This window comes from Acinonyx jubatus, chromosome D1 (assembly GCF_027475565.1).
Source record: "Acinonyx jubatus isolate Ajub_Pintada_27869175 chromosome D1, VMU_Ajub_asm_v1.0, whole genome shotgun sequence".
Classification (NCBI taxonomy): domain Eukaryota; kingdom Metazoa; phylum Chordata; class Mammalia; order Carnivora; family Felidae; genus Acinonyx; species Acinonyx jubatus.
Genome location: NC_069390.1, coordinates 12,667,035 through 12,686,012, shown reverse-complemented (window position 1 = coordinate 12,686,012; position 18,978 = coordinate 12,667,035). Strand labels below are relative to the sequence as shown.

The window sequence follows — 18,978 nt, the reverse complement described above, 5'->3', positions numbered from 1 at the left end:
ATTTAAAAATTCCTGAAAAGTCTTTTGTGACCGTCAAAACTCGTGGTCATTTCAAAGCTTAGAGAATCTTGACTGCCACAGTTCTTTAATACAGAATTTTGTCTCTGGAAAGTAAAGCCCTTTTTGGATGTAGCCAAAGGTGAGACAGTGGATGATCGAGGGATGAAAAAGCCTGTTAGAGGCGGACTGACTGGATGGATATGGCTGGCACTTTAATTTGGTATCTCACTTTGTCTCTTCTGTTTGTCAGAAGCAAAAAGGCTGTGCCCTAGTTTTAAATAGGCCTCCTCAGATACTAAATCTCCAGCAATTGACCAGAACCCATTATTTTCGCTGTCCATGACTTAAGTATATACGCTCTTGCTCTGATATCCTAGATTAAAACTCGCTGAACGAGTGGTTTTCCACCTACTGATCTAAGTAACAACCTTGGCTCATGGCAACAGATTTTAACTCTTCTGTGTCAAGTTTATTTAAAGTCAGATTACATTAGCTTGGGTTTTCTATTGCATTTTGCTGGTTTAGGCTGCCTTTTTGTTGCTGTCTTAGCTTAGAAATGTTTTCGAATCAGCCAAATAATTAATTGTCTTAATTAAGGAATGTGAGGCAGTTCAAAGACTCCTATGAAGACGAGAAAAACATTTACCTTTGCTTGCCAGAGGTTTATTTAAAAAAAAAAAAAAAAAAAAAAATCATAGGCTTGACCAGGAATTAACCTTGTTGAACTACACTGGTGACTGTGGGTGCTTTTTCAGTTGGCAATTCTGTTTCAATGCAAGATTGACTCAGAAGACAGTTGAGACTTAACTGGATTGACTCTTCAGATGGAGCCTCATCCAGGTGCTTGGTTCTCAACACTATGGGCAGAGTGTTATGTGTCTGCTGTAGACAGGTATTAGCAAGCTCTGCCTCACTTGTGACCATGCTCCCAGATCTTACTCTGGTGGTTTCCCTGCCTGCTAATGAGATAACATAATGATAAGACCCAAATTCGCTCTGATCTTTGAATGCCTTGGCTTAAACCCTGACTCACACAGAAAGGCACTTACCTCTTAATAGGCAGCCACAGTTCACCCAGTTTGATAAATGTAAATTTTTTTTCAAAAAAAAGAAAAACCCTAACAAATGAGACAATGTCCTAAATCAGACCAATTGCACAAAAGAGATGAAAGCTTCCTGGGAGAGGAAGAGAGGTCCGTGAGAAAGCCAACCGGGCTGAGCCTTAACAAAAGCATGGCCCTTCTGTCATATAATGCGTTAATCTCAGTCAAGCACAGCAGGAGCTGGCTTCTGTCCCGGTTGCAGGGGATGCTCCCAAGGCAGTGTCCGAGCCTGGAAGGCAGCTTTTGTCAGGCAGGAAAAGCCATTCTGGTAGAGCCCTGTTAGCGGAGGCTGCTGCTGCTGCTGGCCTGAGAGCTGCCCACGCCTGGGTGGTCTGGACTGTGTCGGTTCTGGGGAAGACAAGGAAGGAAGGGTAAGAACAACTAGGAAGTAGCCTTGGCCTTGATCAGGGCTGTACAGGAAAAAACCGATGTGCCCTGGGTTTTCAATCCTGGGTCCAAGCTGAGGCAAAGGACTACTGGGGGCGGGGTGAAGTGGGGAGATTCCGGGGGGCTGCAGCAACAGGCCCCTACCCTACCTTCTTTTTCTTCTTCTCTTTCTTCTTCCTCTTCCGTTCAGGATCCTCCTCTTTTTTCTTTTTCTTCTTCTTGTGATCAGAATCAGATGGCGTTTCTGTAGGAGAGTATGTGCTTATCACCTGCAGAGCTCAAAATTCCTTACTGCTAGGAACTCAAAAGACCACAGGAAAACCTAGTCAAGGGCAACTGCTGTTCTTGTAGCGGCGAGAAAGCATAGGGAGGCACTGCTAAAGCACGGTTCCAGGTTTTTACTTGCCCAGGAGACCTACTTGCAAGGAACACTACCTTTAGATCAGTTTCAGGAAAATTTGGGAATCCAGGGCTGTGTAAGGAACCTCTCTGGCCTTTTAACTGAGGAAGGTCCAACCAGATCCAGGTTTTCTGGCTTTGAACAGAACTGCTTCTTACCTGGGGGGACAGGATCCTGGGTACGGCTCTGTTTGTGCTTGTGTTTATTCTTCTTCTTGGGAGGCTGAATATGCATCAGACGACACTGCTCTGGCAACTGAAGGAACCAAAGGAAGGTCCAGGTGAGAGGAGGGAGGAGATCCCCTGCTCCCATCATCTGTTCTGCTCAGTAAGTTATGAAGGAACAGACTTGGACAGAAAAACCACCTCCATGCCTTTCAGGCCTCCCCGTGTGCCTTCTTCCTCCCCAGGAGGGGACTCACCGGGCCAGTGTGGAGGCGAAAGCCAGCCAGCATGGTCCCTGTGATAGGATTAAAAGAGCCACCAAGAATAGGGGGCTTCTCAATGAGGGAGCGGAGGCTGCTGTTATCATGGGAACCGGGCAGATCAATCATCCCTGGCAGGTCAGGCAGGAAGTTACTTAGCTTCTCCTTCACCTTCTTCCCACAGAATTTATTATAGGAATGTTCCAGGTTGTAGTGTGTGATCAGATTGGTGCTGCCTGTCAGCTCAGTGCTACCTAGAGGACGCAGGGAGAAGAACAACAACAAAAAAATCAGTCCCAAGAGAAATTTTTTTTAATTTATTTGAGAGAGAGCACGCGAGCAGGGGAGGGGCAGAGAGGGAGGGGGAGAGAGAATCTCAAGCAAGTTCTGTGCACGGTCAGCGTGCAGAGCCCGATGTGGGGCTCGAACTCACGAAACCATGAGATCATGACCTGAACCGAAATCAAGAGTCGGTCGCTTAACCGACTGGGCCACCCAGGCGCCCTGAAGAATTTTTTTTAAGAACTCCACAGGGAAAGTGAAGGACTGTAAAGAATCTTTTAGGTGAGCATTACAAAGATTTAAATTTATTTTTAAAGTAAAAAACAGCAAAATGAAATAACATACAATAAACACTAAAAAATATACTACTGTAGAATGGTAGGGTAGGTTGGAATGGGAAGGAGAAAAGTCGGCAAAAATCCAAACAGGGCACATGGAAACTGCTCTTCCCCAATGAAGGAGACACACTCCCCTCCTTGGACTCACCGCAGTAGTCACTTACATGATCCTTACTCCAGGCTAAACACAGTTCCGAGTGCTTTTCACAGCGAGAAATTATACTCTCTGACACCAGCAGGATGTTACCTCAGAGCTCAACTAGAAGCAAGGTAAGGGCCAAATATGACCCAATGGCTTGAATGTCTCTGGTCAAGGACCCCTTTTTTTTTCTTTCTTTTTTTTTTAATAGCAAGAACCACTAATTACATAGGGAATAAACGGGTTTTTTTTTAAGCTACTGCTGCCTAACTTGTTACCACCGTCTCTATTCTTCCTAATTAAAGTATAATGCTTTGCCTAGAAAAAAGAAATGTTTGATTAGCAGCTGAGCAAACAGGATTCTCATCCTAGTCATACTCTATGCCTCAGTTTCCTCTTATCTCTGGAGTGGGGTAACAGCTCTCTTAAGCACACTTAATTTTTTTCAAGGTTTAAATGAAAACATTGAAAAGTATATTCTATAGATGCAAGGCACTATCAGTACAAATATTGCACGGCCGACCTTTTTCAAAGAATAGAAACTTATTCGTAATGTAGTAAGGATCTAGAGGCAAGGGTGGAGCTGTCTAGCCTGCCTACAGTTTCATCTACAGTTATGACGAACACGAAGAATACAAATGACAAGAGTGGCTTGTTCATAATCATTCACTTGGAAAAACTCCGGCTCTGAACCGGGAGTCCCTTGAGGGCCGAGACCAGGTCTTTCCTGTTCATACCTGTGTCGCTGGTGCCCAACACAGTACACACCTTCAGTGCTCAGTAACTATTAAGTGAGCAAGGTATCTTCCCCTCCATAGCCCTAGGCCCTACCTTCTTCCCTTTTTTCTTTTCCATGCCAAACATTTCAGCAGTCCCCTGTAACAGCAGGGGACTCAGTGCCACAGTACTGCTCCTCAAAACTAGGCACTGCCTCCTGCCATAAGAGTGCCCTGCTTTCCCCACCCGCCCCGTCGGCTCTCCTCCTCCAGGTGGTCATGCTCAAGGTTGAGGTGAGAAGGCACTCCTGCTTTTCTGTAACACTTTACGCATCCACCCAACTTCCCGTTTTGACTGTCAGTTCCACGAAGGTGATTTATAAATCTCTCCCTCCAGCCCTGACTCCCCTCCTAAAAACTAATCTTGCATTTCCAACTTCCTCTTAGTCAATTTCATGCAGATTCATTTTTTAATTTTGAATTAAAAACATTTTTTTTAAGATTTGAAAAATTTTAAGTAATCGCTATGCCCCACGTGGGCCTCGAACTCACAACCCCAACATCAAGAATTGGACGCTCTTCTCTTTTAATTTTTTTTTTAACATTTATTTATTTTTGAGAGAGAGAGACAGAGCGTTGAGTGGGGGAGGGGCAGAGAGAGAGGGAGACACAGAATTTGAAGGAGGATCCAGGCTCTGGGCCGTCAGCACAGAGCCTGGTGTGGGGCTTGAACTTGGGAATGGCGACATCATGACCTAGGTCAAAGTCTGACGCTTAACCAACTGAGCCACCCAGGCACCCCTGGATGCTCTTCTGACTGAGCCAGCAAGGCGCCCCCAGATTCATCTTTTTAAACTCTCAATACTCCCCACCTCACTCATGGTTTCTCTGTTTCAATACATGGCACCCATATTCTCCAGGTATTTTTAGAAGCAGTACTATGCAGCTCAAAAATCTCAATGATGTACTATTACCCTAAGGAAAAAGCTCAAATTCCTTTGGCACTCACGATAAAACATATCTTACTGTAAGCTTTGGGGTGTGATCAACCACTACTCCCCTGTGCCAAATTCTGATCCATCCAAATGAGTCTCTCATCATCTCCTGAAAAACACGCTCATTTTGTTTCCTTTTAGGAAATTTGTTTTTATACTGATGTAATTATAAGACCATCTTTTCTAGTTTTCTTCACCAATATGAATTTTCCAGGTCTGGCTCAAGTGACAACTCTTTCTGTCATTTTGGATAGTAAACATTTTTAAAACCATCATGTAGTTTCTGTTTTTTGTTTTTTTTTTTTTTAAAGCAAACTCTACCCCCCAACGTGGGGTTTGAACTCACAACCCCAAAATCAGGGGTTGCATGTTCTACCTACTGAGCCAACCAGGGCCCCCCATCGTGTAGTTGTTAGTTGTATGTGAGGCAGGACCACAAAGTAATGAGATTAGCCTTGACAAGTAATATAGACACTATCTTTATACCACATATTTTATATCCCTAAGTAAAATAAGCTCTCTAAAAGCAAGGACTAGGGGTGCCTGGGTGGCTCAGTCAGTTAAGCGCCAGACTTCAGCTCAGGTCATGATCTCATGTTTTCTGGGTTTGAGCCCCATGTCGGGCTCTGTGCTGACAGCTCAGAGCCTGGAGCCTGCTTCAGATTCTGTGTCTCCCTCTCTTTCTGCCCTTCCCCCATTCATTTTCTCTCTCTCTCTCTCTCTCAAAAATAAATAAACATCAAAAACATTTTTTAAAAAAAGCAAGGACTAGACATATTAGTTCTCTCCCCTTCTCACCACATACCCCACTTCCTACATACCCAGCATTTGCCCAAAACCTATTCAATATCTCTATCAACTGACTGATACAAACAGGTACCATCAGAATAGATAAGGTTGGAGAAACTTCTGGTAGACATCAACCACTAACCAAAGGAAAGTCAATCTCTCTATGCTTCAATTTTTTTTTCCAGCTATAAAATGCCTACCTCAAAGAGCTTTTTTTTTTTTTTTAAATGTTTATTTTTGACAGCACGAGCGGGGGAGGTGCAGAGAAGGGGACAGAGGATCCGAAGCAGGCTCTGTGCCGACAGCAGACAGCCTGATGCAGGGCTAGAACTCATGAACTGTGAGATCATGACCTGAGCCAAAACCAAGAGCTGGACGCTCAACCGACTGAGGCACCCAGGGAGCCCTGAAAGGGCTATTCTAAGTATTAAACTCTACTACATACGTATATAACTGCACTGTGAACTTCAAAGCACTGTACCAATATGCATTATTATTTCTCTCAACTCTTGATGTAGCAATAGGACTTGGGAGGAATTGAAAGGCAACTTGGGAGGGGCACCTGGGTGCCTCAGTCAGTTGAGCATCCGGCTTCGGCTCAGGTCATGATCTCACGGTGAATTCAGGCCCCACATCCGCTGGCTGCTGTCAACTTCAAGCCCGCTTTGGATCCTCTGACCCCCTCTCTCTCTGTTCCTCCCCCACTCACGCACATACATACTCTCTCTCAAAAATAAACATTAAAAAAAAAAGACACTTGGGAGATTGAACACGTCCAAAATGACTCTTGATTTCCACCTTCTCAAACTTGTTCCTTCTTGGTCTCAGCACTACCATCCACCCAATTATTCAAGCCAGAGATTTACAAGTATTCTCAATTCTTCTCTACTTTTATTAAAGACTTATTTTTTTTTTTTTACATTTTCTTATCATTAGTTTTAGTTTTTAGTTGAGAGAGAAAGAACGAGCGGAGTAGGGGCAGAAAGAGAGGGAGACAGAATCCCAAGCAGGCTCTGCACTGTCAGCATGGCGCCTGAAGGGGCTCGAACCCACAAACCGTGACATCAGGACCCGAGCCGAAACCAAAAGACAGAAGCTTAACCTACTGAGCCACCCAGGTGCCCCTCCTCTCTACTTTTATATTCAATCCTTCGTTCCTATAAGCTCCACCCCAAACATTTATCCTGTATCTATCTGTTCACTTCTCTCCTCCACTGCTACTGCCTAGTCCAAACCGTCGTCTCTTTCCTGGACTACTAAGCAGTAACTTCTGACTGACTTCCCCACTTTCCCCCACCTCCACTTTCCATTCTTAATGTAGCAGCTTGAGTGATTAAAACAATTAGATCATGTCACTTTCCTGTGTGAAAATGGCTCCCCCTGAGGGGCGCCTGGCTGGTTCAGTCAGTAGAGCATGCGACTCTTGATCTCAGGTCATGAGTTTGAGCCCCATGTTGGGTATAGAAAGTACTAAAAAACAAACAAATAAAATGGCTCCCCCTGAACTTCAGATCAAAGTCCTCTGCCTGCCCTTCTCACCTTCATCTCCTGTAACTCTTTCCCTTGAACCTTCACTGGACTCCAGCTGGTCTTCTGACTCTCAGATATTCCAAGCTTTTCCCTCACAGCAGGGCTTCTGACCTCGTTTCTTGAATCTTGATTTAGCTCTCCCCCTCACACATGGCTGACTCTTTACATTTAAGCTCAGAAATTATCTACTCAGAGAGGGCTTCTTTGATCACTCCAGCTAAAGTAGTTCGGCCTCCTCAATTCTTTACCAGTTTTTTTGCTGTTAGCACTAACCATTATCTGATGTTATCTAGGGTACTCTGTGCCTCCTCCTCTGAAATGTAAACTCCAGAAAAGGCAAAGATCTTGTCAACCCTATTCACAGCTGAACCTTAACGCATTTAGAACAGTGCTTGGTACATAATAGGTGCTCCAGCAAAGCAAATTTTTGGTTCAATTCGAATCGCTCCTTCGGACAGATAAGGAAATGTGGAGGCCCTGAGTAGGAGAGCAACATGCCTCACACCAACAGCAAGTTTGTGGCAGATTTGGAAAACCTTACGTCTGCAGGGATGTTAAATGAGGACTGTCGAGTTCCAAACTCAAATTCTGGATAATCTTTAGGCAACCATGAACCAGTATCAGGGACAGAGCCAGATATGGTGTGAAAGAAGGTCACGGAAATTTATTCTCTGCCACCTCCCAATCCCTGCCAAAAACTCACGTCACTCATCCAAAGGGGTGGGAATCCTCAGACCCCTTCCGACCTCACTTTGAGCTCCAAGGTCCTGGCACGCGTTGCCTAGGTTACCTAACACCTCCGCCAGCCGGCTGAGAGCCACGCCCATCATCTCCTCGCTATGATCTGATTGGCTGCTTTCGGCCGGGCCTAGTACTCACCTGGCAGCTCCCGCATTAGGTAGAAGGGACCACAACCAGCCGCTGACTTGTCGGCTCCGGGCGGGGCCGTGGCCGAGGTGGGCTGCGGGGCCGTGCCGGGGCCCCCGCCCGGAGGAGGGGGAGGCGGAGGTGGTGGCTTCCCTGGTCCGAAGCCGAGTGCGGTTGGGGGCGGTGGTGGGTCAGCCTGAGCTCCGAACAGCGCCGAGAAATTCTCCATCGTCTCCTCCACCCCGGCCCTGTCCCGGTGTCTGGCGTCGGTAGTTTTCATTGGACAATCCTTTCACGGTGTCCCGCCCCCTTCCTCAGGAGCCGCTTTTCATTGGGTGTTCCGCCTACCTTTTTCCGGCAACTACTTCCGTCGCTTTATGAGAACGTTCAGGAAGTGATATCTAACCTAATTAAATTCTTCTCTGTAGTTCTCCGTTCGGGACAGTCGCATATCCAATAAAATGACTTAAGTGGAAAAGGCGACAGCTAGATCGACCAATAAGATGTTAAATCCCTTTTAATTGCTTACCTACAGCAACGTCCAATGAGAGATCTACTTCCGGGCACAGAGGCGGTGCATCCGAGACTAGGCCCAATGGCAGTCTCAATGGTGAGAGAGGCGGGGCCAGACCTACAGACGCCGAAGAGCGGCGGGCGCCGCAAGGGCCGGGAAGATGGCGGTCCTCGCACCTTTAATTGCTCTGGTGTATTCGGTGCCACGACTTTCACGATGGCTGGCCCGACCTTACTATCTCCTGTCAGCCCTGCTTTCTGCTGCATTCCTACTCGTGAGGAAGCTACCTCCTCTCTGCAGCAGTCTCCCTACGCAACGCGAAGACGGCAACCCGTGTGACTTTGACTGGGTGAGCGGACCCCGCGACCTTGACTGTCCCTGTCCCCAGCGGTTGCATGCGGGAGCCTCGAGGTTCACCTTTTTGAGGATACCTGAGGTTCCCAGCCTGTAGCGGACCTACGGATTGTTAGAATGTAGGGCCTGGACCATCATCGAGCCTAAACCACTTCATGTTTAATTAAGACGGGAAAACAGGATATCCTGCACAGCAGGCTAGCTCTTAGTGTTCTTGAGTCCTGGTTCTGTCTCAGCATTCCTGCTGGCCAAGAGCCGTACTCAAACTCTACACATTTACAGTGTTTTACAGGGCTGCCCATTATGTAAAGTCTCTTGACGAGCCAGTGAAATAAACAAGGCGGGTAGTAGTATTCACGTTTTATTGATGAAGAAATTGATCTCGGCGTGGTTAGGCGAGTTGCCAAACTAATCACTAGTGAGTCAGCTAGTGAGTGATTGCGACTTGAAACCACTGTTTTGGCCATAGCACCTGCACACTCTTATCAGCCGTTTCTTAGTCCAATTAATATTTCCAGAGTGGGCACTACCTGCTAGGCACTGCCCTGCGTCCTCCGGACGTAAAAATGAACACAGTTGTTAGGTCTGTTAAAAAGGGATTGTAAAAAAAAAAAAAAAAAAAAAAAATTGTAAAGAAATCTATCTCAAGCCTCTTGCTGTACTTCCTGAGTAGGAGAGGAGAGACCGCTCAGAAAAATGACTTGAAGCTCTGTGCTCTCTCTGCTGTACAACAGCAGCTGTGTTCTGAGGGAGGAGGGTCAACCTCGGGTTTTGTCTTTTTCTCAGACCCCCAAAGGAGTCTTGACCTTTACCAGAACCCACTCCTTATTTTTGTCCTCCATTCCTTGTTTACTCATTCATGTTTCCTCTGTCCTTAGTGTTCCTAATTAGCTCAAGTGTACCCATGCTACTTTAGAAGATCCTATTTTTATCTAATACAGTAGTCCATCTGTCCCCCTCCCCTGTATATCTGAGGCGAGTGGGGAGTAAATATTCATTGCAAGACCCCCAGTGGTTCCCTGAAACTCTGGATAGCATGGAGCCCTATATATATGATGGATTGTCGTATACATACATACCTTTGGTAAAGTTTAATTTACAATTTAGGTACAGTAAGAGATTAACCACAATAATGATAAACTAGGACATGTATAACAATATAATGTAATAAAAGTTATGTCAGTGTGGTCTCTCTCTCTCTTTCCCTCCCCTAAAGTATCTTACCATACTATACTCATCCTTCTGATGATGATATCGGATGATAAAGGGAGGTGAAATGAAGTGAGGTGAATGTCATAGTCACTGTAACATAGCATTAGGCTACTATTGACCTTCTGTTGATAAGTCAGAAAGAGGATGATGTGTTTCCTGACCGAGGTTGACTGCAGGTAACTAAAACCACAGATAAGGGAGGACCACTGTATTCTATACTGATTTAACCAAAATGGGACTCAAAGATACAAGACATAAGTGGGTAGTAGTAAAGATTTTAATAAGTGTAGGGACCTTTTATAGAATTAATTTCTTTGTATACTCTCCTTTAATAATATGTAAAATACTGGAGTTTTTGTATTTTACTATTTCTCTAATAGATTTTTTTTTTTTTTAACTTAGAGTTTATAGCCAGTGTTTGTTTTCCTGGAAAACCCATGTTTTACTGATTTACCTTGGTGACTGAGAAGTTAGGGTATTAAGGTAAATAATGTTAGCAATAACAGCTAAATAAAAATAAATAAATAACAAGAGGCACCTGAGTGGCTCATCAGTTGAGTGTGGACTCCAGCTCAGGTAGTGATCTCACGGGTTGTGAGTTCGAGCCCCACATCCGGCTCGCTGTTGTCAGCCTGTCAGTGCAGAGCCGGCATCAGTTCCTCCCCACCTTGTTCTCCCAAAAATAAATAAAATATTTCCTAAAAAAGTAAACCTCAGATTTTCAGTGACTTAACAAAAGTTTATTTCTGTTTTATTAAATAAAAGGAAAGAATCAATCATTTTGCATTGTCTGTATATATTGTCTTCCAGAGTACCCAAATAATTGCTAAGGGAATGTTGACTTCTTAATAGACAAATTTGAGCTAATAAATACAGAAGGACTGATAGAATTTAAAAATCATTTAGCAAGGATGCCTGGCTGGCTCAGTCTGTGGAGCATACGACACCTGATCTCAGGGTTGTGAGTTCAAGCTGTATGTTGGGCATAGAGCTTACTAAAAAAACCAGTCAACCAACCAAAAAACAGGTAGCAACCCCTAATGGAATAATAAACCTAGGCAACGATCATCTGTGGATGCTAAAACCATCTCTAAAGGGATGCAGAAGGTGGTGCTAGATACTCCACCAATAACGTATTTCTTGCAAAAGATGTGGATTTCATTGTATGCAAGCCTCTAGGTTTCATTGCCACTTTATAAAAAATACAGTGGATAGAAAATCATCATCAGAAGAACACATAGCATCAGTTTGCAAACAGCCAAATCCAGAAAGCGGGAAAGTTGACAGTTCATATGACTGTCTTTTTTTTTTTTTTTTTAAATGTTTGTTTATTTTAGAGAGAGCTCTCAAGAGTGGAGGAGGGGCGCAGGGGAGGGGTGGGGGGAGCGGGGCAGAGGATCCGAAGCAGGCTTTTGCTTGTCTGCAGTGATGGCGGCAAGCCCAGTGAGCAGCTCAAACTCGCAAACCTCAAGATCATGACCTGAGCCGAAGTGGGATGCTCAGCCAATTGGCTGAGCCACGCAGGCGCCTGGATGCGTGTTTTCAACAGATACATAGCCTAGGGTAAAAAGAAAGAATAGATAGCCTTTAGAGATAAAGGAAGGCCAGAGAAGCACATCAGCTAAATGTACTGTGTAGACCTTCCTTGCTTGTTCCTTATTTGAACAAGCAACTGTACCAAGACAGTTTGAGATAACTGGGATCATTTGAATAAGGACCAAGTAGTAAATGACAGTAAGGAATTATTAATTGTGTTAGATATGACAATGCTATTTTGGTTTGTTTAAAAAAGAAAGAAAGAAAGAAAAGCAGGAGAAGTCCTGGGGAGCCTGGCAGGCTCAGTTGGAAGAGCATGCAACTCTTGCTTTTGGGGTTGTGAGTTTAAGCCCCATGTTGGGTGTAGAGATTACTTAAAAACAAACAAACAAAAAAAAAAACACTTAAAAAAAAAGGGTTCCTTAAAAAAAACAAAACAGAAGTCTTTATCTGTAAGAGATACACACTGAAGTATTTACAGATGAAATGATAATAGTTAGAATTTGCTTTAAGTTTCTCCAAAACAAGTGGGTAGCATAGGTGAAATGGAACCGTTTTGGCAAAACATTACTGTTAAATCTGAGTAGTAGGGATATATTAAAGTATTGTAGGGGTGGAAAATTAGTTTTCTTTACCTTTTTGAGGTCTTAGCTGAGACCCCTGTAATAAAAGACAGATTGAAAACAAGAGGGGGGCCCCTGGATGGCTCAAGCATCTGACTCTTGATCTCAGCTCAGGTCTTGATCTCAGGGTCATGAGTTCAAGCCTCATTTTGGGTTCTGTGCTGGGCATGCAGCCTACTTAAAAAAAAATAAAAGCAGTTAGCAGATAAAGTTTATTCATATGTATACCTCATGTGTACATGAAGATACCCAGGGAAAATGAATTAACTCAGAAGTGGATTGGAACTCTGGCTTATAGGGGTGCCTGGGTGGCTCGGTTGAGTGTCTAGCTTCAGCTCAGGTCATGATCTCAGTTTGTGGGTTCAAGCCCCGCATTGGGCTCTGTGCTGCTGGCTCAGAGCCTGGAGCCTGTTTCGAATTCTGTGTCTCCCTCTCTGCTCCTTCCCCGCTCATGCTCTGTCTCTTTCTCTCTCTCTCTTTCAAAAATAAATAAAAACATTAAAAAATTTTCAAAAAAAAAAAAAAAAAAAAAAAGAACTCTGGCTCAACAAAGAGCAATACATTTTTGGAGAAATGACCGGACAAAGGAAAGAACTTTTAGGCTTCAAAGGGCAGCAAACTGTGGGAAGGTAAACTAATGGCAGATAAAGTCCCATTAGTTATGTTAGGTTCCTCTGGTGCTGTCTCCAGGCTGATAGGGTCTAAAATTGTCTCCCTTGATTAACTTTTGTCCTTCCTGGTAGAGAGGGTTGGAGGAACACCTTTAAAAATTTATGTCCTGCTTTTAGACACAGAGAGGGAGGGCAAGGAGCTTTTCTTTTAATTTTTTCCTATCTCCTTTTTTTTTAATTAAAAAAATTTTTTTAATGTTTATTTATTTTTGAGAGAGACAGTGTGAGCAGAGAGAGAGAGAGAGACACAGACTCTGAAACAGGCTCCAGGCTCTGAGCTGTCAGCGCAGAGCCTGATGCGGGGCTCGAACTCATGAACCATGAGATCATGACCTGAGCTGAAGTTGGATGCTTAACCAACTGAGCCACCCAGGCCCCCCATTTTTTAAAAAATGTTTTTAGTGTTTAATTTTGAGAGAGAGGGAGAGACAGAGTGCGAGTGGGGGAGGGGCAGAGAGAGAGACAGGGAGATCCAGAATCTGAAGTAGGCTCCAGGCTCTAAGCTGTCAGCACAGAGCCTGATGGCGGGGCTCGAACTCATGAACTGTGAGATGATGACCTGAGCTGAAGTCGGACGCTTAACCTACTGAGCCACCCAGGCGTCCCAAGGAGCTTTTCTTACATCTATTCTTAATTGCTTTTAAGTCCAAAATTATTATGCAGAATAATCAAAAGTAGCATATTTTGGGGTGGCAAATTCCGCTACCTTTTAGTGTCCTCTCTACTTTTGTGTGTATTTGCAACTTTCCATAATAAAAGGTTTAAAACTAGGAACAAACAGGCAGAACAACTAAAGGGGCAGCCGCTTTGCATTGTTGGTCTGGAACCCCAGTCCACTCTGTTGCCTTATGGTCATCCTTGCATCATCCAACCAGCAGACAAGACAGAAGGCTGAATGCAAGGCCACATGCTTTCTTACTGCCTGGCACAGACATGGCACATCGCTTCTACTCACGCGCTACTCAGGAGTGCTGGTGCACAGTTCTACTTAGGTGCAGGTGGACAGAGAGCATCTCACTGCCAAGTACGCCCAGGAGGAAAGAGAAACTGGTTTGGAGTATACATAGCCAGTCTTTGCCATTGACCCACTCTGTTTTCAGAGAATATTCCTTACAGTCCTATCTTTGTTCTCCTGCTAGACCACAGTTCTTTTTTTTTTTTTTAAGTTCATTTTTCCATATTTGCTAAGTCCCAATTCTAACCCAATTCCATTTGTGAAAACTCTTGCTCCTTTCTGCTCAGGATGATTTAGTAGGGTCTCTTGTATTCCCTGACCCCCACTTTACAGGTCTCTTTCTAAAGTCAATTACTTTTTGTTGGAGATTGATGTTAAAAATCCAGGACCTAAGAGGTCCCTGAATCCCAGCTGTAAATCACAGTTGATTAGCTCTGTCTGAAATAGTGATTTGGGCACCTGTGTTGTAAACAGAAAGGTCTGGAAGCCCTCTCAGACCATCTAAGCTCTAGTTGCCCCTCCTCCCATGCTTTCTCTCACATGGTCCTTGTTATTCTTCACTGTGGTCTTTACTCTTTGAAATTACCTTGTTTGTTTCTTTGTTGTGATGATTGTCTGTCTCACAGACCTTCCAGTTGAGAAAGTGAGAAAGAACTGGGAGCCCAGGATCCTGAAAAAGGGTTTCTGAAGCTCTGAGGTCTCTGCCAGCTTTCAAATTTGGTCAAAGGTGCTTGGATTATCACTATGATTGTTGAATGGGGAGGAATGATTTAACATAAGCAATCCCCCCCCCCCCCCGCCCAAATGAAATAGCCAAATACTGTATTAATGAAATATTACAGAGAAGGTTTCCCTGGAAAAGTTTTATTCTGCCAGGGTCACGCTGAGTTGGTTATATTTTCTTAACAGTTTTTATATTTTTATTTAATTTTTTTATTAAAAAAATTGTTTTTAATGTTTATTTATTTTTGAGATGGAGAGAGACAGCACAAACAGGGAAGGGGAAGAGAGAGAGGGAGACACAGAATCCAAAGCAGGCTCCAGGCTCTGAGCTGTCAGACCAGAGCCCGATGCAGGGGTCAGACTCATGAACCGCGAGATCATGACCTGTGAGCCGAGGTAAGCGAAGACGCTTAGCCGACTGAGCCACCAGGCACCCCCAGTTTTTTTTTTTTTATTATTGACTTATTTTTGAAAGAGAGGGAGAGAGAGAGAGAGACAAAGAATCCCAAACAGGCTCTGAGTTGTCAGCACAGAGCCCAGTGCGGGGCTCAAACTCACGAATGGTGAGATCATGACCTGAGCCAAAGTTGGATACCTAACTGACTGAGCCACCCAGGCGCCCCTGTCTTACAGTTTTATATGGTACCAGGCTTCATGCAACTCTTTCATACCCATTATCTCATTTAATCCTCACAGTAATAGATATTACTAGATATTGGAGCAAATAGATACAGTTCCATCAAGGAAACCAAAGCTCAGAAGTTAAGTGATCTGCTGAAAGACACCAGCCAGTTTGCGGCAGGGGTGGACCCTGACTGTGGTTTTCCCACTACATCTTAGCTGACTGCAGTTATTTCCTTTTTTTCCCCTTTTCTTTAATGTTTATTTATTTATTTATTTTGAGCGGTGGGGAGAGGCTGAGAGAGAGAATCCCAAGCAGGACCACTGCTTAGAGCAGAGACGCCTAAGGCGGGGCTTGAACCCACGAACATTGACATCGTGACCTGAGCTGAAATCAAGAATCTCAACCAACTGATGCTCAGCCAACTGAGCCTCCCAGGCGCCCCTCCGGTTCTTTTCTGTCTTTGCTGACACCATTCCCAGAGTGGAGCTCTGCTGGGTTTTCTTCCCTTTTTGGCTCCCTTCCCCACCCACATCATCTCTGTTTATGGCATTTCCTGTCACTTTGGTTCTCTTCCAGAGAGAAGTAGAGATCCTGATGTTCCTCAGTGCCATTGTGATGATGAAAAACCGCAGATCTAGTAAGTGTAGCCTGCACCTCAGCTTCTCGAGGTTGGGACTAATGCCCTCTGGTCGTGCTTTCATTCTTATTATGCGAGGGGCATGATTTGGTGAAGGAGTCCCACATTCCGCGCCAAGGCTGAATTTGATCTTGAACTTTTATCCTCTCCCCCCTCTCCCAATCCAAAGTACCACGGGAAGAGAGACAAACGGGATATAGGAGTATGCAGCCCAGCCTGACCTGTGACATCTTTGTGTTTCAGTCACTGTGGAGCAACATATAGGCAACATCTTCATGTTCAGTAAAGTGGCCAATGCAATTCTTTTCTTCCGTCTGGATATTCGCATGGGCCTGCTTTACATCACACTTTGCATAGGTAAGGAGATTGGTTGTGGGACCCGAGTTCCGACCCCAAACAGGCTTCTCCATACCCTTCTTCTGTATGTTGTACTTCATGAACTACGTGTGTGGCTCAGGTGAGAAGAATCTACGGAAACTTTAGGAAGAGAGAAACGTGTCCGTGGTCTGTGTGTGTCCACAAAGTGTATTCTTTGGTGCCTGAAATCTTCGAGTCGGTTTGCAAGTAAATCCCCTGCTGAAGGCCTTATATGTTTCCTCTGACATCTTTTTTCTGGTTAGTGTTCCTGATGACGTGCAAGCCCCCCCTGTATATGGGCCCTGAGTACATCAAGTACTTCAATGACAAAACCATTGATGTGAGTGCTCTTTCCTGTTTCTTGGGTCCCTCGTGGGTGACCTTGTATCTGTGCTTTTTCCTCGCTAGGAGGAGTAACGGTGCTTCAGAATGGAGGTCAAGGACCCTGTGGTTCATTACCAGAGCTAGGGAGCGGTGGGGGGAGAGGGAAAGCCAGGGGGAGGAATCAGACCCGGGAGCCCGTGTGGTCCAGCTCACTGTTTCTTCCCTGTGTGTGGCAGGAAGAGCTGGAGCGGGACAGGAGGGTCACCTGGATCGTGGAGTTCTTTGCCAATTGGTCTAATGACTGCCAGTCGTTTGCTCCTATCTATGCTGACCTCTCCCTCAAGTGAGTACCGCAGAGGGTGGGGGAGGAAGGGAACTGAGGTGCTGCACTCTCCCTCTCGTTGTTTTTGGCCTTGATTTTTGCACATTGCAACCAAAGCCTTTTTTTTTTTTTTTAAAGTTAACTCATTTATTTTGAGAGAGAAAGCATGCACACACGCAAGTAGGGGACGAGCAAGAGATGGGGGGGAGAGAGAGGGAATCCCATGCAGGCTCCGCACGGTGGCACAAAGCCCGATGGGGGGCTCGAACTCACGAACTGAGAGATCATGACCTGAGCAGAGACCAAGAGTCAGTTACTCAACCCACTGAGCGAGCCACCCAGGTGCCCCAGCTAACGGCGTTTCTCCCCCCTCCCCAAATATGTGGACTTCTTCCCTTGATCCATTCCCTTCTTTCACTATGTTAAATAATGTATTTTTCTCAGGTACAACTGTACAGGGCTAAATTTTGGGAAGGTGGACGTCGGACGCTACACTGATGTTAGTACACGGTATGTAAAGGCCTGGACAGAGGGTCTGAGCAATAAATCACTTTAAGTGACGTAGACAGATGCATTTACAGAGTACTTTCTGGGCCCTGTAGGTACAAAGTGAGCACGTCGCCCCTTACCAAGCAACTCCCTACTCTGATCCTATTCCAAGGTGGCAAGGAGGTCATGCGGCGGCCCCAGATTGACAAAAAAGGACGAGCTGTCTCTTGGACCTTCTCTGAGGTATCTGAAAGAGTGAGCAAACGGTTTGGAGAAGGGTGTGGAACAGTGGTAGGCTTTGGAGCTCCACTCTGATTCCTGGCTCTGCCACATGCCCCCTAGTTTTGAGAGAGGGCACTCGTTACCAGATTTAATTCATGAATTTATTCAGCAAATTTGTTGTGCTTCTCCCATGTGCCAGAATTGCTAGTACTGGGGAACGGTTATTAGTTACGATTCAGTCTCAAAGGCCCTCGTGCCCAGTCTGTAGGCCTGTGGATCACAGGGTTTTTTCGTAGAGTACAAGTGTAGCTGTAATTCTTGGTACAGTGATGGTCACATAACAGGTACTTAACTAACTGTACAGGGTTGACTTTTCCAGTACCCAGAAAGGGAGAGTTAGGTTAGAGTTGGTTCTGTCCTCTCCTTCCTTCTCTCCTACACTGTGTTTAAATATTTCTGACTTCCTAGTAAGAACTCTCCTTTCCAACTGGAACCCTAATGTGTGCACCTCTTTTGCGCAGGAGAATGTGATCCGAGAATTCAACCTGAATGAGCTGTATCAAAGGGCCAAGAAGCTATCAAAGGCTGGAGATCACATCCCTGAGGAGCAGCCTGTGGCCCCAACCACCATGGAAGTGCCAGAGGGAGAAAGCAAGAAGGACAAATAGAATCCCTGCCTTCTCAGTGCTTCCTCACCTTTGAGGCCCTGCCCCTCTGTAACCACAGGCCCTGCCTGAGGCCTGGGCCTCTTATTTATGTTTCCCCTTTGGCTCTGCCTCAGTCAGGCAGGGTGCTGCTTCTGATTTTAAAGAGGCTTTCAGGGAATTGACAGGCACCCTCCGGGAAGGCCTCCACTGCTGTGGCCAACTTTCACTGGAAGAAGGGAGAGATCTCTGATGATGGAGGAGGAAATGCTTGCCTTCCAAGCTTGGGTCCGAGTATCAGCTGCTGTCCACCACTCACATGTCTCCACCGTGCGGTGTTTTCATCCTCCCTCTTAGTGGACCTGCACAGTTTACCTAGATTATATTAAGCCTAACAAAATGCCTAGGTATGGAGTCTGCACTAGGATTTTTCCCTCAAGGACCCTTACTTCTTTAGGCATTTCTGGCTTGGTCTGTGGCCTTCATTAATAAGGCTAACTTTGTCATTGGTCCCCAGGAGAAACCTTTAACCACCGAGCTTACTCATTGGAGATAGTTTTGAATAATCCCCCTAATTTTTGGAGTTTGGGAGGAACGGGAATAGGTTTGAGACGTTCCTTTGTATGGTGGGGCTCAGGAGAAAGCCGCCCTTGGGCAGGTATGAGGTTTCACTTAGTCTCCTACCTACTCCCAACACCCAGTTGATGGTTTTCAATAATAAAGACTGGGATTTCCTTTTGATTGCGCCTTTGTGTGTTCCTAGCGTATTAGAAAGGCCTGGCAACTGCAGAGGATGTGTG

At 45.2% G+C, this 18,978-nt stretch overlaps 2 protein-coding genes across 3 annotated transcripts; one reads left to right on the top strand and one right to left on the bottom strand.

The window, feature by feature from the left end:
* Positions 1-672: 672 nt before the first annotated feature.
* On the bottom strand, positions 673-8,270 carry MED19 (mediator complex subunit 19). Its single transcript, XM_015077458.3, has 5 exons — positions 7,983-8,270; positions 2,312-2,568; positions 2,049-2,145; positions 1,640-1,734; positions 673-1,451 (listed from the first exon to the last, which is right to left on the bottom strand). Exons 1-5 carry the CDS (start codon positions 8,248-8,250, stop codon positions 1,383-1,385), a joined length of 786 nt encoding a protein of 261 aa, XP_014932944.1. The 5' UTR covers positions 8,251-8,270; the 3' UTR covers positions 673-1,382.
* A 315-nt stretch (positions 8,271-8,585) lies between these two features.
* On the top strand, positions 8,586-18,919 carry TMX2 (thioredoxin related transmembrane protein 2). Of its 2 annotated transcripts, XM_015077464.3 has the most exons (8): positions 8,589-8,833; positions 15,760-15,820; positions 16,064-16,177; positions 16,441-16,517; positions 16,738-16,844; positions 17,268-17,333; positions 17,426-17,555; positions 18,056-18,919. In XM_015077464.3, the coding sequence occupies exons 1-8, from the start codon at positions 8,645-8,647 to the stop codon at positions 18,200-18,202; spliced, it is 891 nt and encodes a 296-aa protein (XP_014932950.1). In that variant the 5' UTR covers positions 8,589-8,644; the 3' UTR covers positions 18,203-18,919. The 2 variants fall into 2 exon arrangements, with proteins under 2 accessions (XP_026900821.1, XP_014932950.1); XM_027045020.2 differs by lacking the exon at positions 18,056-18,919 and having other exon boundaries at positions 8,586-8,833; positions 17,268-17,322; positions 17,426-17,518.
* The last annotated feature ends 59 nt before the right edge of the window (positions 18,920-18,978 follow it).